The sequence below is a fragment of the Chelon labrosus genome (assembly GCF_963514085.1).
Source record: "Chelon labrosus genome assembly, chromosome: 1".
Classification (NCBI taxonomy): Eukaryota; Metazoa; Chordata; class Actinopteri; order Mugiliformes; family Mugilidae; genus Chelon; species Chelon labrosus.
The window spans coordinates 16,831,672-16,843,964 of NC_140337.1; the positions used below are offsets into that span (position 1 = coordinate 16,831,672).

The following is a 12,293-nucleotide window of genomic DNA, read 5'->3' on the forward strand; positions in this document are numbered from 1 at the left end:
TCTACATCTACAGGCTGAGAAAGAAGACGCACAACAAGACAAAGTAGGTGGATAAAGTCACACAGAAACCGCAGCAACCCTCTGTTTTTTGTTCTCAGCAATTTGGTTTCCCTGATAAATATCTCGTCTTTTTGTAGCACAACAAAAAAAAACAGCGTTGCTTTTTGTTTTTAGACGAACATCCTGCAGAAATCTTGTTACTTGCTTTAGTTTTAATTACAGTAAATACACAGTTCATTAGGTTCACCTGGGGAAAAAAAATAAAAAATGCATTCATCCTGCACTAAATCTCAGCTTCAGAGCTTCAGGGGTGGGAATTCATTTTATTTTATTTAGCCTAGCTCGCTGAATGAGCCCGGCGTTCAACAGCGCTACAAACCACAGCCTCCAAAATAAAAAGCCGCAGCTGAATTTGAGTTGTTTTAAACAAATGGCTGTTTACCATAACCTTCACGACGATGAGATTTAGTGCAGCACTGTTATATTACAAATGCATTTGTTTGCACTGGTGCAGCAAATGACCTGGCGAGTGAGTGTAAGCAGGTTTGCCTGACGTTTCTTCTTCACCGTGTAAAACCCTTTAGGTCTATTTATATAATAAAAAAAATAAATAAAAAACTTTATGAATTGCTTAAGAAAAAAAATCCCTGAATCCTGTGGTAATGAGAGAGGTTGCTACGGGTTACAAAGCTCTGCACATTACTGACAGCTCTTTAACTTTGACTTTATCCACACACACACACACACACACACAGAAAACACAGTGAGGGACATCGGAGAGTGGCACCAGAGAGAGAGACAGAGACGTCCCAAGAGAGAAGAATGAGCAACGAGTGAAAGAGGGACATTTACAGGGGTCAACCAAAAGCTCCTAATTACACAGAAAGCAAACACATAGCCGAGAGCGACACACACACGCCCTCTCTGACAGGGATTAGCACGGCTAGTGATGGAAAAATAACTACGGACAACCCAGCGTGTGGCAAGGGTTTGAGCACGCGTGACGACATGTATGTTTAAAGTTGTCCGTGTACAGCCGAACAACGTGCGTGTGTGTGTGGATGTTTTTGTGTTTGTGTAAGCCTATTAAGAGGCGAGTACAGGGACCATATAGTGCCACGAAGAGTTAATATTCCATCACAAGTCTCTCTAATCTCCTTAGAGGGAGCGGAGAAAAAGAAAGAAATGAGAAGAAAGATTAATATAAAGACAGAAATAGGGGGAGGAAAAAGGAAAGAGGTGCTGGAAAAAAATGTGAGTGACTTAGGATCCAGAGGGACGAGAGCCCAGATAAAAGAAGAGCAAATTAAGAAAATTAGAAAGTCACGGAAAGGGGGAAAAAATAAAGGAAGTAGGGACGGGTGGGGGTTGGGGTGTAACAAGTATAAAAGCCCAAACTTCAAAGCATTAATGATGATAAAAAAAACTTTAAAATAAAAGCAGATGACAACCATTGAGTTAGCAGAGCCTACTGTACCACAGCTAACAGACCCACAGTACTAAAAAAGCAATGCCGTCTCAAATGACCGCTTCGTCACACACTCGCACACACACTCTGCTGTTCATTTGTGAGACTTAGCCGCGGCATAAACACGGATTCAATCTGGTTTTTGTTTTTTTTTGTGTGTGTGCGCTACGATGGGACCAAGGGGTCATTTGAGACCGATACATGAACAGGTATAAAGCAGTATGAACCATGACCATGAACGCTGCGCCGTAGTAGGGATTATGGCTTAATGTTTATGAAGAAGCACACAAAGCATATGGCTGGTTAAGCATGAGGTGATGTGTGTTGTATCGGGCGTTAGCGTTCGTGTTAAGGGACGATTTTTTTAATATAAATGATAAAAGATGTAAGGTTCACATCAAGCAACTCCAGTATGACCTGAAAACACATTTTTGTCACATACTGGAGTTGTTTAAAGTGTTAAAATGAGGAAGAGGAGGGAATATTATATTTCACAACGGATCGATCCAGGGGAAAGAAATAAAAGAGGGAAGTCCGTCGCTGAATCAAATGATAGATTAGTCAATTATTTCACTTTTCCTGAGAAAGATTTAAGATACCCTGCTTTATTTTGTACTTTTGCGCCCGTTTACATCCTTTCCCTCCTGTCACCGAAGTTTATTCGAAGGAGAAATGTGTTTATTAACGGACCATAAAGGTGAAAGGTTGAAGAATAAATCTCCTACGTCAACCCGCATGTGTCCGTCAAACCCTGCTCTGACCGGTGGGCCTGCATCAGACCATCGCGCTTAATCTGTAATCTACCGGAGGAGGTTTGGCCTAAATTCCCCAAGAGAGCCTGATTTCCCTCGTCCAGGAGGGCTCACCCCGCCCCGGGGGGAAGGAAGGCTGCGGGGGCCTCCCTGAGCCAGCTGGCAGAGCTCTGGAGAGTACCAGCCAAGGTCTGGGATTCAGTCACCCAGACAGCTGTGGGACTGCTTCATTCACAAACCGTGGTGAAGTGTGTTTGTATTATGTGTGTATTACGGAGGAAGAAGCGCAGGCCTCACGGCAACTAGTCGGTTTGTCAATAAGATTTTTGCGCGGGTGTGTTTGTCCTCGTCTTCTGAAAACATCTCTCTTTTGTAACGGCGCGTGTGTGTGGTTTGTGTTTGCGTACCTGTCCTTGCCGTTCTGGATGCCCGGGCCGAGCGTGGATCTCTCAGTCAGAGGAGAGTTTCGACTGCGAACAGTACCAGTGCTATTCTGAAGGTAGAGAGAACAACAAAGTGGAAAGAATATTAGAAATATATATATATATATAAAAAAATAATAATAATAATAATTGAGAATGATGAGCAAGAGGATGGGACGTAACACCGGGGTAATGACATTAAAGATGAGCAAGTATTCCTGGAAGAGCCTTGAGCGAGCTCCCTAATCAGAAACGACCAGTCACTTCAATTAACATTGATTAAATCTTAATTGTCCCTTAAGAGAATTTCCCATGACAAATTTATTTTTCTGCAGCCCGTCAAAATAACCTGCGACAACAAAACAACTCGACTGCGACCCCTGTGTGTTCTTGAATCGGTATTTAGATCCTCTGCACTGGCTCGGGCTGATGTTGGGTGGAGCTCCCAATCAAAGTCCACGTATAAAAGGACAATAAAAGTCAACTGCCTTAACAGGTGCAGCGCAACTCGAGCGCAGATGTTTGTACACATCCTCACAGTTCTGAGAAAAAGTCTAATGGAAAGACGCGTGGAGCGCAGCTGCAAGATCATCCTGAAAAACACTTTTCCTGTTTATTGCAGGCGGCGCGGTAGTTTAGTTTTATACTTGTGAAACATTTGGCTGGTGGGGGTGGGTGGGGGTGTCACGAGGCAAAAATGAACACAGACGCGACTGCAGGTAGCATGTTTTCATTATTCTGTACGTCAAACGGTGGAGTGGAGTAACGTCTGCCGGTGAAAAGGTCACGATTTGGGCCAGAGAACAATAAAACTACTATGATTGGATTTATGTAACTGTTGCACAAGCTGAATGAATCTCGGGGAGGAATAATACTGGACTAATCAGTGACGTCACATTTGGGATATTACAGTAAATTTTGTCTGTTCGCTGGTTGGTTGGTGGCCAAAGCACTTGGCACAAGCCACTGAAGTTAAATCAATTATGTAGCCTTCAACTCTCTAAGGGTCTTATAATAATAATAATACAGTAAACAACACCTTCTCTAATTAGGTCCACACTAAATAAATCTGAATTAACCGTCGTGGTGAACACTAGGATTGGTTTACATTTGAATTATCCATTCATACATTTCCTGGTAAAATGTTTCCTGATGAGAAAGGGTGGGAAGATCAGTTGCAGACGTTACGGTTATGATTTGTTGGAAGGTTAACCGACAGGACAATAATCAACAAAGCGATTAAAGAAACAATCAACGGATCTAAATCAGAAAAGAACTGGCAGATGAATCGACTAAAAGTAGTCGCAGGCCTGGTAAAACCTCTCACACGCTTCACACCTCTACCGTACAGTCTACTGGACGTGTTGTTTTGTTCGGCTAAATGATTAACTACAATTCATTTTGATCTTTGGACGACAGCGTTAGAATAATTACGGTTGATTAACACCGAGGAGCATGAATGACTTTCCCAGTGAAGGTCAGCGATTTATTCTATTCACTCTGGTGTGTGTGTAGATATGTTTGACGGGACAGTGTGTAAAATGTGTTAGGTCTCACGTTGGAGGATGTAGCGCTCTTCTTGCGGTCAGAGGAATTCACCGGGCTGGGCGGCACCTTGGTGGTGGAGCTGACCGATGAACTCTTCTTCCCAGAATCCTCCCCTGTAGTCCGGTTGTCGGCCTGACCTCCCCTCTTGGAGCCTACAAAGAGACAGTGCATCAGACCGACCACCGCTTAATGGGCTCCAACCTTGGACATCTCCCCGGGTCTTTGTTGCTTTTCCTTTCATTACTCATTCATTAACAGAAACCAGTCTGGCAGCTTTCTTTTTATTCAATCTGCTCTAGCAACCCCCCCAACTCACAAATTAATCGTTTACTCCCCCTTTTATTCTCCCGAGCTTTTTTTTTTTCCCTCCATCCACACCATCTGTCTTACGTTAACCTTTATTAATAGCGTATATCATTCCCACTCTGCTCCACCTGTCACTTCTCCATCACATCCTCTTTTCCCATCACTCTTTCCTTCTCAAAGTTTTGGTATTTCCGTTTCCGCCCTTTCGCTCTTTTACAAATTACCGCCCCAATCTCCATCCTCGATCCTCGCCTCCACCCCCCCTTTTCTTTATTACAGGCCTCTCTAACACACACCAGCTTTGCCCTTCCCCTCTGACACACACCAATCTCACCCTGATCGGTGACTCTGCGGTTTTGAGGCTTCTGGTTGGACGACACACTGCGCTGTACCTAAGAGAAACAAAATGCACACAGGTCAACGCGGTGTTTTTTGGGTTTTTTTCAGCGTGTTTACACATTAAGACCTAAATGTACAGCCACCCTTCATCTGTAGATGTTCAAACACTGAAAAAAAGAATCACCGCCAGCGCTCGCGGAGGCCGTGGTTTGCTGTCGTTCATATGTATTGTAGGCCTACAATCAAGTACCTAAAAATAAAGTAGATTCCCGGAGTATTTTTAGTACGAATACTAAGTCAAGTCAGTGTACTTGTGTAACTGGCTGGAGCTGGGAAATCTCATTATGCAGAGGACGTTATGCGTTCTCCGTATACCTTGTGAGACGGGGAGGGGGCATTTATGTTGCTTACATCACTTCCTGGCCGAGGCTTGATGACACCTTCCTCCAGCTGGGGGGAGAAATGGACAAGAGGTCTTAACACGTGTGCGTTATTCAAAGAAAGAGAAAGATGGTGCAGATACAACAAAGAAAAAAAAAGGGCTAAAAATAGTTATTTTTACGTGGTACTGTTATTAGAAGTGTTATGAGCATAAATATATACTTGTGTGTTAAGTATTCTGCACAAAACGGAAATATTATATCATGATGATTGGAGGAAAGAGCGCTAACGTACCTCAGAGTTCCTATAGTCTAGAAGCAGGTACGTAGCCATCACATCATTGTACTTCTGGTTCACCAGCGAGTCCTGGATCTCCTCCTGAGAGAATCCCATCTGCAGCATGACGTCTACTCACATACAGCAAAAAAACCCAGTTTCTAATTAAAATGGCAAACTCACCGTAGGTCTATAAAGATAAGTTATCCTTATCCGCTCTCTATGCGCGTCCCTGTGTGCATGTGTGGGAAAAGAAAGGAGCAGATCTATCACTTTGGAGTGTGTTCCTGTGCATACCTGATCTCTTGGGGTCCTTATAATCTGGCTGAGGTTCAATGTAGGGTTTGAGTTCCTCCTCCTCGTAGCCCACATTCATCCACCGGTCCCTCATTATCTGCTGCTGGGAGCAAGCCAGACCGGCCGTATGAGTTGTCAAAATTGATAAAAGGGCAAAAAAGAAGAGAGGGTTGGGGGGTGGGAGGGGGGGTAGATAGATAAAGAGTAAAGTAGACCATTACCATGCATCTGTTACCAGGGGCTTTCTCATGGGACACTTCAGATACTGGTGAATCCATTTCAGTATTTAGCAGATTAAATAGTTTACTGTTTGAGTCAGGCTCAGGCAGTAAGCTGATATAAACACAAACATATTCTAAAAGGTGTAAATTTCTAACACTTGAGTTGTCTTTACAGCGTCGTTACAAAGCTGCTTAAACACTTAACACACAGTTTTCTATTCAGGGATAATAATCTCGCAAGTAAAAAGTGCTATACAAGTATTATTTTTGTTCGTAACAATCTACATTTAGGAACTCTTTAATCCCGACCTAACAGGTATTCGCTATGCCTTTAAAAAGAACTTGACACTTCAGCAACAAACTCACACACAGCTGGTGAAACAGGTTCAGGTATACGGCACTGTATGCACCACGCACCATTACACTAGTAAATATATAGCCTGTCTAGCAACAGCGCACAACCAGTATATATATGCAGGGTTTATACAGTTCATTTTAAAGGATGATTTAATTAAAATACACAGTTAAACTACTGTGTCAGTGTGTTGCAGTTTACCTCGAGGCTGCCTCTTTTGGAAGGGTTCAGGATGAGGAACTTTTTGAGCAGGTTCTCACAGTCGGTGGACATATAGAAAGGGATCCTGTATTTACCACGCAGCACACGCTCTCTCAGTTCCTGGAGATGGATGAGTGGACCAGAAGTTAGCAGCAGGCTCCAAATATTCACCCCCAAAAACATGAACAATCACACACTTTTCGCTCACGAGACGTTTTTGACAAAAGAAACTTTTATTTTTTTAGTCGATTTTCACATGTTTGTGCAAATACTCGAGTATTTCTCGTCTGCTTTTTGCTCCTCAGCTCTCTATCTAGATCAATCTGATACGGGTTTGTGTTAGTCAAGCTACACGCTAGCTGCGGTTACACCCCCAAATGAATTATAGTTTTGTCAGACAAGCAGCACATTCACCGAAGCAAGAGCCGGGGAGGGTTTCAGAAAGACTCAATTCAAACACAGCTGTAGCCCAGCAGGAGGGTAATATGAGCATAACATAATGGTCATGCACTTCCTGGTATTTGTTTATGCTGATATTTGATTCATCACGCTTTCACGTTATCGATATAATCAGTCACCGGACGCACAATAACATCACAGTTCGACTTTTTAAAGGCCTTTGTGCATCACACTTTAAAGGGAACAGGGTTCTTGTTAACTATGATACTGAGGAGGTTTAAGCATGAGGTGTTAACTCTGCTTTAATGTATGAAACAATAGTTCAAGGAGCATGTTCTGACGTGGCATACGAGTAAAAAGCTGTAAAAGCTTCATTACATCCTGTTTTTTTTTTTTTTTTTGTATCAGCGCCTCAATATGACACATGCAGAAAAGGGGAACATATTTTGTTACAGCTGCCGCACAACAGCCAAAAGGGGGTGAAATCAAAACACAATGAAGCTACTGTCTGGTCAATAAACAGTTAAAAACCAGTAACGTAGGTCTTAAAACTCTATACAGCAGGGTGTAGAGCAAAGTCCTCGATTATATTTCCCAGGCACGTTAACATCAGTATCATGACATTCGCTGTTTTATCGCCCACCAAAAATGTGTCTGCACTTCCAGAGTGAGTCATACGTGCGCTGACGGAGCGCACGGTGCGGGCAGGTGGTGTGAAATGATTGTGGATAATTATATTTTCACAGAAAGCATTAAATCTCTTTTGTTTAGCAACCAAACAAAGCACCAGGTATCTTTTTTGCCGTCTTTGCGTTGGGTACGTCCCACCTCCTCCTAACACCTATTCAAAGCTTAATACTTTGGGGCTGGCACAAACATAATAACTCGCTCTTTACTTTCTGCATTCTGCGGGGCAGAGGGAACAGAAACCAGCATCTCACAAACTACAACCACCCACAGAAAACAACCATCTGCTTATCTAACGCACACGAACACACACACACAAAGACGTATTCTCTCTTGACCTTGAGGTTTTGTCCATCGAAGGGCAGCGAGCCGCTGACCAGTGTGTAGAGGATCACTCCCAGGCTCCAGACGTCCACCTCGGGCCCGTCGTACTTCTTGCCCTGGAAGAGCTCTGGAGCGGCGTAGGGCGGGGAGCCGCAGAAAGTGTCCAGCTTGTTCCCCAGAGTGAATTCATTGCTGAAGCCAAAGTCTGCTATCTTGATGTTCATGTCGGCGTCCAGCAGCAGGTTCTCTGCCTGCAGACACGCGGCGTTGCGGGGGAGAGAGAGAGAGAGAGAGGGAGAGAGCGAGAGGACATATTTACGGTGTACAGTGCAGGAGGATGTGGACGGAGACAGGAAGACAAATACAGAGGAGAAAAGGAAACATTTGCTTTGTGTGCTATGGTAATGTGATATTTTATTTGTGCGTACAGGGAACCTCTTTCCTCCGTCCACAAAGAGATCTGAACTACGGGGTTTAAAGGTTGAACAGCTGAAAACTGAGATTAACAAACAGGCCAGCTTGTCATCCAGCGTCGCCGTGACAAAGATGTTCTCTGAAATGCAAATGACTTTCAATTTAACGGCTTTCTCTGGGGTAAAAAAAAAAAAAAAAAAAAAGCTGCAGGGTGAGAAAGAGGGCTACTGGAGTAATGGTCGGGGGGCCGACAGGCAGCACACATAATGGGCAAAGTGAGTTACCACAGTTTATTCCTGTGTGTGTGTGTGTGTGTGTGTTTGTATCTTTAAGCCTAAAGTGAGCCAGCGAGCAAGGAGGCTGGGGTTGCCTAGCAACAGGTGCGCTCTGCTTTTCACTTGCTCTGAATACTCTGCAGCTTGTGTGCGTTTGTGTGTGCGTGCACATTAAACACAGGCGCTGACATCATCCCCAACCTCTGATCTACAAAAAAAATAAACGAAACTTTTAATATTTTCAGTCGACACTAATCCTCTATTGCTAATTAACTTTATTTAAGTAGGCCAAAACAAAACTCTTTGATGTTGCTGCTATATTTTATTTATTTTTTTTTCTTCTTTAAGGATAAGAAACACGAGTTTTAGCAGATACAGCAGCAGCATGAATCATCACATACAGAACATGACGGCAGCATTACTGGGGCTTTTCATCTTGGGAACCAAACAGATTAATTTTTAGCCCCATTGTTAAACGCACACTCATCAAAATTTGTCCTTCCAGTCGAGTTAAGCCTGTGCTGGATTTTACATTACAACGCGCAGATCAAGAGCGATTAGGATAACGTGCAGGATGGTACGCATTACAATAATGAGAACTGTATGTGCACCAGAAACCTTTATTTCCCATGCTGCCCGTTTGGTTTGTTTTGCAAATGACAATCATTACCTGCTCGAGCGTGTAGAAGATATTTCTCAGCCTCGGTTTAAAGCACGGAAAGTGTTTATTAAAAAGCCAAAAATAAGAATTGTGGGAGTAAAATTAGTTTGAGATAGGAGGTTCCTGTTTGGTCGCTATAAAAGTAATCAAGATAATGTCTTGTCTACAGGTCTGCCTGCTGGCACAATAAGAGGATTTACAACTTTGCATAATACTATAAACCAAAATGACCCGGAAGAGTTGGACCTGTGAGTGGGCGCGTGTTATTATTGGAAGTAAATAACCTGAAGTGACCAGAAATAAAATATAAACGACTAAAGGACGATCCCGCTGGGAGCATAACGAGACGGCTGCGTATAAATATAAAAGGACGTATGCGTGTGTGTTTAGGCAGCGGTACGTTACATCGTCTTTTGTGATTAACCTCGGGGTCGCCCCTTTCGCGGAGCTTTGCGCGATTTCATCATCTCGGCGAGTCGAATCATACGAAGATTAACGTGGAGACAGAAAGAGAGGGAGCTCGCTTTGACGCTCGGTGTGAGTCGGTGACGTGTATGTGCGTTCTCACCTTGAGGTCTCTGTGTACTATACACTTCTGATGGCAATACTGCACTGCTGACACGATCTGGAGAGTGGCGGAGGGAGTGAGAAAGAATGAGGAAGAAGGAGAAGAGCGGAATAACAATAGACAATAGTTAGATAATGAAGTAAAAGACATATCGCAGAATTAAGTTTTCATTAGAAATGATCTTAAGGAAGTAGAAGGGACGCAGAATTTAAACGTCTCTCTTTGCTGTTTATATGATCAACAATCAATCATTAAAAGCATTCCAAACAGAAAAAGCTTGTTTTATGCTGTTAAGGCTTCATTAAGATCGAAACATAACTCCTAAAATTTGCTGCCAGCTGCTATTATTAAACAACAAACTAAGCTAAGCACTTTTAATCTCAGTCCATCCTCCCTTAAAACATGTCTGACAAACGCACACATTTCTTCCGATACACACCTGTCTGAATTTGGCACGGGCTTCTTTCTCCTTCATCCGGCCGTGGGCCACCAAGTAATCAAAGACCTCTCCTGTGGGGGGGGGGGGGGGGGGGGGGGACCAGAGAAAGAAGAGGCGAGCAGATTTAGTGGTTGCACTTGTGTCTTCTTGAAGCCAGAACAAGAGGTCAGCGGGACTGAACTGAACTAAAAACACTGTCCCATTGACCCCAGCATGGTGAGTTGTCATTATTTTCTGGCTGCAGTCTGGTGAGACTCTCTAGTCTTGTGTGAGGGAGATCCAAAACATCAGAGAAGCTACAACTCTGACAGCACCATCAAAAGCAAAGTCATATGCAACTAGAGGGGAAATCTCTTGAGACTAATGGCAGCAGTAGTTTTTTGCAAAAATCTAACTAAGAACAAGTGGCTGGAGACTGAAATATCGCTAAATGAATCAGTACTGAATTGAATTTAATTGTGTTGAACTGATTCAGGAAATCAGCAGCGATACCTGTCCCTAATTAACGCGCTAATCTGCACATTAACAGAGGCAGTAAAGTGGAGGGCCACGAATAAACAATGTGAAAACAGGGGATCTCTGTTAACAAGGACTCTAATAGCTAGTACGCTTTCCTTTTATTCCCGGGTTTGGGGACCATTAACTTATTATCTAACACACAGAGCAGCAAAGACTCGGGGAGACTGATTTCACAGGGACATGCACTTACCTCCACTAGCGTACTCCATTACCAGGTACAAAGTCTTCTCTGTCTCTATCACCTCAAAGAGCTTGACTGCAGGTGGAGAGAGACAGGCAAAGACGGACAATTGGGAAGGAGAGGGAAAAGTAACGTGACGAGAGAGGAGATAAAAAAGGAGGAGCAGAGGAAAGACAAAAAAAAAAGCAGAGGGATTATTATCATTCGGCTCAGATACAGGACCTTGAGAGCTCAGTTAAAGTCTGGTCTGCAGTGAGTGACGACAGAGTAGAAACTCATGCGTGACTCACCTATGTTGGGATGATTCAACATCTTCATGATCCTCACCTCCCGGAAGAGCTGCGAGAAACAAACCGCACAGTGTGAAATATGCTATCACAGTGTAGAGATACGTCTATATTCTGAACGTTCCTGAGCAGAAATATATATAATTTAGTGTCTGTACGCTGAATGACAAGGAAGAATGAAGTGTATTCATTTCAGTTCCTTATTGGTGTAACTGTAAAGACTCTCTAACCGGTGTTTGTGGTGGATAAAATGTCACAGAAAACACAAACATCCACTTCCTGTTTATGAGCGTGTGGGTCAAATCGCTTAAAGAAAAAAACAAAAATAACCACGGCCGGCGATGGAATTTGAGAGATTCAAGAAATACCGGTTTCAGTCGGAGGTCTGGTGCAATCTAGGATTTCAGGGTTCAAAAAACATGACGAGTCTAGGCGGTGCGTAAAAACTCTCTTCTGTGGAAAAGGCGTGAAGAGGTTCTCCCCTACCCCAACCCCACCCCGCCCCGCTCGTGAGGAATTTATATCCTCTGTGAGTCAGAAGATAAGGGCAGACGTGGCTTCTTGGATGTTTTATTTTTAAACTAATTAATTCGTTAAGCTATTAAAGTTACAAACACTCATGCAATTCCCTACGTCAAAGACATGGTGTTCTTGAAAATCACTTTATATCTGGGGCTAGTCTTGAATCAGGACTTTGAAGCTGAATTTATGTTCCTCTTAACTTTGAGAAAGCCCGCGTCAGCTGCAGTGTAACCCCTTAAAACTTCTACGTATGCTTTTTTTTATTTTTAAGAAGTACAAAACACACGGTGAAAAAAAAAATCTATTTCTAACCTTTTTGACGGCTGATGTAGCTAAACTCGATAATGGTTTAAAACACGTCGACGCGCTATATTGCGTTGGGTGCCATGCTCTGTCATTACCACGAACACATGCCAGGTTATTTTCAGTTAAATCCACACACGGAGGAGTT

General features: G+C 43.2%; 1 protein-coding gene across 8 annotated transcripts in view; it reads right to left on the reverse strand.

Moving 5' to 3' along the window:
• The window catches only part of mark2b (MAP/microtubule affinity-regulating kinase 2b), a 45,965-nt gene that overhangs the window by 14,351 nt on the left and 19,321 nt on the right, over positions 1–12,293 (reverse strand). For 6 of the 8 annotated variants that reach the window (XM_084543666.1, XM_084543664.1, XM_084543670.1 and 3 more), the window contains 12 exons: positions 11,324–11,372; positions 11,043–11,108; positions 10,334–10,404; positions 9,895–9,951; positions 7,991–8,227; positions 6,567–6,686; positions 5,790–5,892; positions 5,511–5,623; positions 5,211–5,285; positions 4,831–4,888; positions 4,200–4,342; positions 2,628–2,713 (listed from right to left, as the gene is read on the reverse strand). In XM_084543666.1, the coding sequence (XP_084399792.1) occupies positions 2,628–2,713; positions 4,200–4,342; positions 4,831–4,888; positions 5,211–5,285; positions 5,511–5,623; positions 5,790–5,892; positions 6,567–6,686; positions 7,991–8,227; positions 9,895–9,951; positions 10,334–10,404; positions 11,043–11,108; positions 11,324–11,372 (1,178 nt within the window). The remainder of the gene's footprint in view (positions 1–2,627; positions 2,714–4,199; positions 4,343–4,830; positions 4,889–5,210; positions 5,286–5,510; positions 5,624–5,789; positions 5,893–6,566; positions 6,687–7,990; positions 8,228–9,894; positions 9,952–10,333; positions 10,405–11,042; positions 11,109–11,323; positions 11,373–12,293) is intronic. The other 2 variants (XM_084543665.1, XM_084543667.1) reach the window with 2 other exon arrangements.